The sequence below is a fragment of the Peromyscus eremicus genome, chromosome 13 (genome assembly GCF_949786415.1).
Source record: "Peromyscus eremicus chromosome 13, PerEre_H2_v1, whole genome shotgun sequence".
Classification (NCBI taxonomy): Eukaryota; Metazoa; Chordata; class Mammalia; order Rodentia; family Cricetidae; genus Peromyscus; species Peromyscus eremicus.
The window spans coordinates 14,631,186-14,633,297 of NC_081429.1; the positions used below are offsets into that span (position 1 = coordinate 14,631,186).

General features: G+C 45.0%; 1 protein-coding gene across 1 annotated transcript; it reads left to right on the forward strand.

The window, feature by feature from the left end:
- The first annotated feature begins 616 nt into the window (after positions 1 to 616).
- On the forward strand, positions 617 to 1,741 carry LOC131923626 (endogenous retrovirus group K member 10 Gag polyprotein-like). The gene has a single exon (XM_059278749.1). The coding sequence runs from the start codon at positions 617 to 619 to the stop codon at positions 1,739 to 1,741; it is 1,125 nt and encodes a 374-aa protein (XP_059134732.1).
- The last annotated feature ends 371 nt before the right edge of the window (positions 1,742 to 2,112 follow it).

Below are 2,112 nucleotides of genomic sequence, written 5' to 3' on the forward strand. Positions count from 1 at the left end.
AATTATCTGCGAGTCGCTTTAAGAAAAAATAAAGACCTCTTGATCAAAATGGGGCAGGAAAATAGTAAGCAGACCTTTGAAGAGTCACTTGTAGAAAGACTAAAAAACAAAGGCATTAAAGTGGAACTACAACAAGTACAGAGGTTCTTAAAGTTTGTAGAGGAATTGTGTCCCTGGTTTCCTGAATATGGGAAGCTGAATGAGAATTCCTGGGAGAGAGTTGGAGTTGAAATAAAAAAAATGCTATGAAAAACACGGGCCAGAAAATATTCCCGTGGAAGCCCTTGGCCTGTGGGCATTAATCCGGGATAATTTAGATCCTAACCCTGAAAAGCAGGAGGGATCATTCCCTAAGGCAGATGAGGTGGAGACACAACCCTCTGCTCCACCAGCAGAACCTGAAAACCCTTGTACAGCACCGCTTAAACAGGGTCCGGTTTCTCTTGGCCATGACACTAAGTTTAAGGAACAAAAATCTTGGAATAAGACAAGGGAGGAACTGAAAAACTTGAAAAGCCTAGTAACTTCTCTTACTCAAAAAATAGAAACTCTCCAAGTCTCTCCTCTTCCCTCTGTAGGGGTGGAACTAGACTCACCTGGGGAGGCGTCTTTTAGAATGGAAAAGCCACCTGTAATTGCCATAGCACAGAAATCCTCTGAGGCAATGCGAACCCTCTCTGTTAAAGCTACATCTCCTCTTCAAGCTAGCCTCCGGGAAGCTGCTAGTAAGGGGGAAGAAATTCAAGGCTTTCAGATGTTCCCGGTCCTGGAAGAGCAGGACCGCCAGGGTAATATCATAAGAGTGCATGTTCCCATTCCTTTCAAACAGCTTAAGGAGTTAAAAACAGCATGTAGTCAATATGGCCCAACTGCTCCTTTCACAACAGCATTGTTAGAAAGCCTGGCTTTAGAAGTTTTGCCCCCGGGTGATTGGAAACAAATGGCCCGAGCATGTCTATCTGGAGGTGACTATCTGCTGTGGAAAAGTGAGTTCGTGGAACAGTGTCAGGCCACAGCTGAAATAAATCGGGCACAACAGATTCCTATCACCTTTGATATGCTCGCTGGGGAAGGCCCATATCGAGAGACAGGTCAACAGTTAAACTTTGATATAGCGGTGTATGCTCAGGTTCAGGCCGCTGCCAAAAGGGCTTGGAATACGCTTCCATCATCAGGAAGACAAACTGAGGATCTGTCCAAGATAAGGCAAGGGCCTGATGAGTTATTTCAAGATTTTGTTTCCAGATTAATGCAAACGGCTAGCAGATTAATTAGCGATTCAGAAGCTGGACTTTTACTTGTAAAACAACTTGCATATGAAAACGCCAATGCAGCATGTCAGGCCGCGATACGCCCTTTTAGAAAAAAGGGAAACATTTCTGATTATATCCGACTTTGTTCTGATATAGGACCATCATACAATCAAGGGATAGTCATGGCCGCAGCATTACAAGGAAAAACGGTTAGGGATGTTCTGTACCAGCAAAGACACCCTAATTCCAGACAAGGGAAAGATACTGGACCTCCTGGAAGTTGTTTTGGGTGTGGACAGATGGGACATTATATTAGAAGTTGCCCTGGCAAGAGAAGGGGCTTCGGATCAAATAGAGACCCTGGGTTATGCCCAAGATGTAGGAGAGGGAAACACCGGGCTAGCGAATGCACATCAAGGGCAAACACCCAGAAGAGTCCGTTCCAGGGAAACGGACGGAGGGGCCCGCCCCAGGCCCCGACAAAATAGATCTTTGGGGTAATTCAGCAGTCGATCCTCCGGCAAAGAAATATATTCAAGACCTCTATAGGGCAACACCAGGTAGTGCTGGATTAGACCTCAGTTCTTCCATCTATACAGTTTTGACCCCTGAAATGGGAATGCAAGCCCTCCCTACAGGTGTTTATGGACCTTTGCCACAGGGCTCTGTGGGGTTATTGTTGGGCAGAAGTAGTACTACCATGCAAGGAATTCTAGTTGCCCCTGGAGTGATTGATGCTGACTATATGGGAGAAATAAAGGTGATGACACATTCACCCACAAGAATTTCAGTAATAAAGATCGGTCAGAGACTTGCACAGTTAATCTTACTTCCTCAAATACAAACAAAAAATCCAATT

Bases quoted from the DNA above. Each gene is read 5' to 3' on its own strand.
- LOC131923626 (XM_059278749.1), top strand. From the start codon at position 617: ATGGAAAAGCCACCTGTAATTGCCATAGCACAGAAATCCTCTGAGGCA.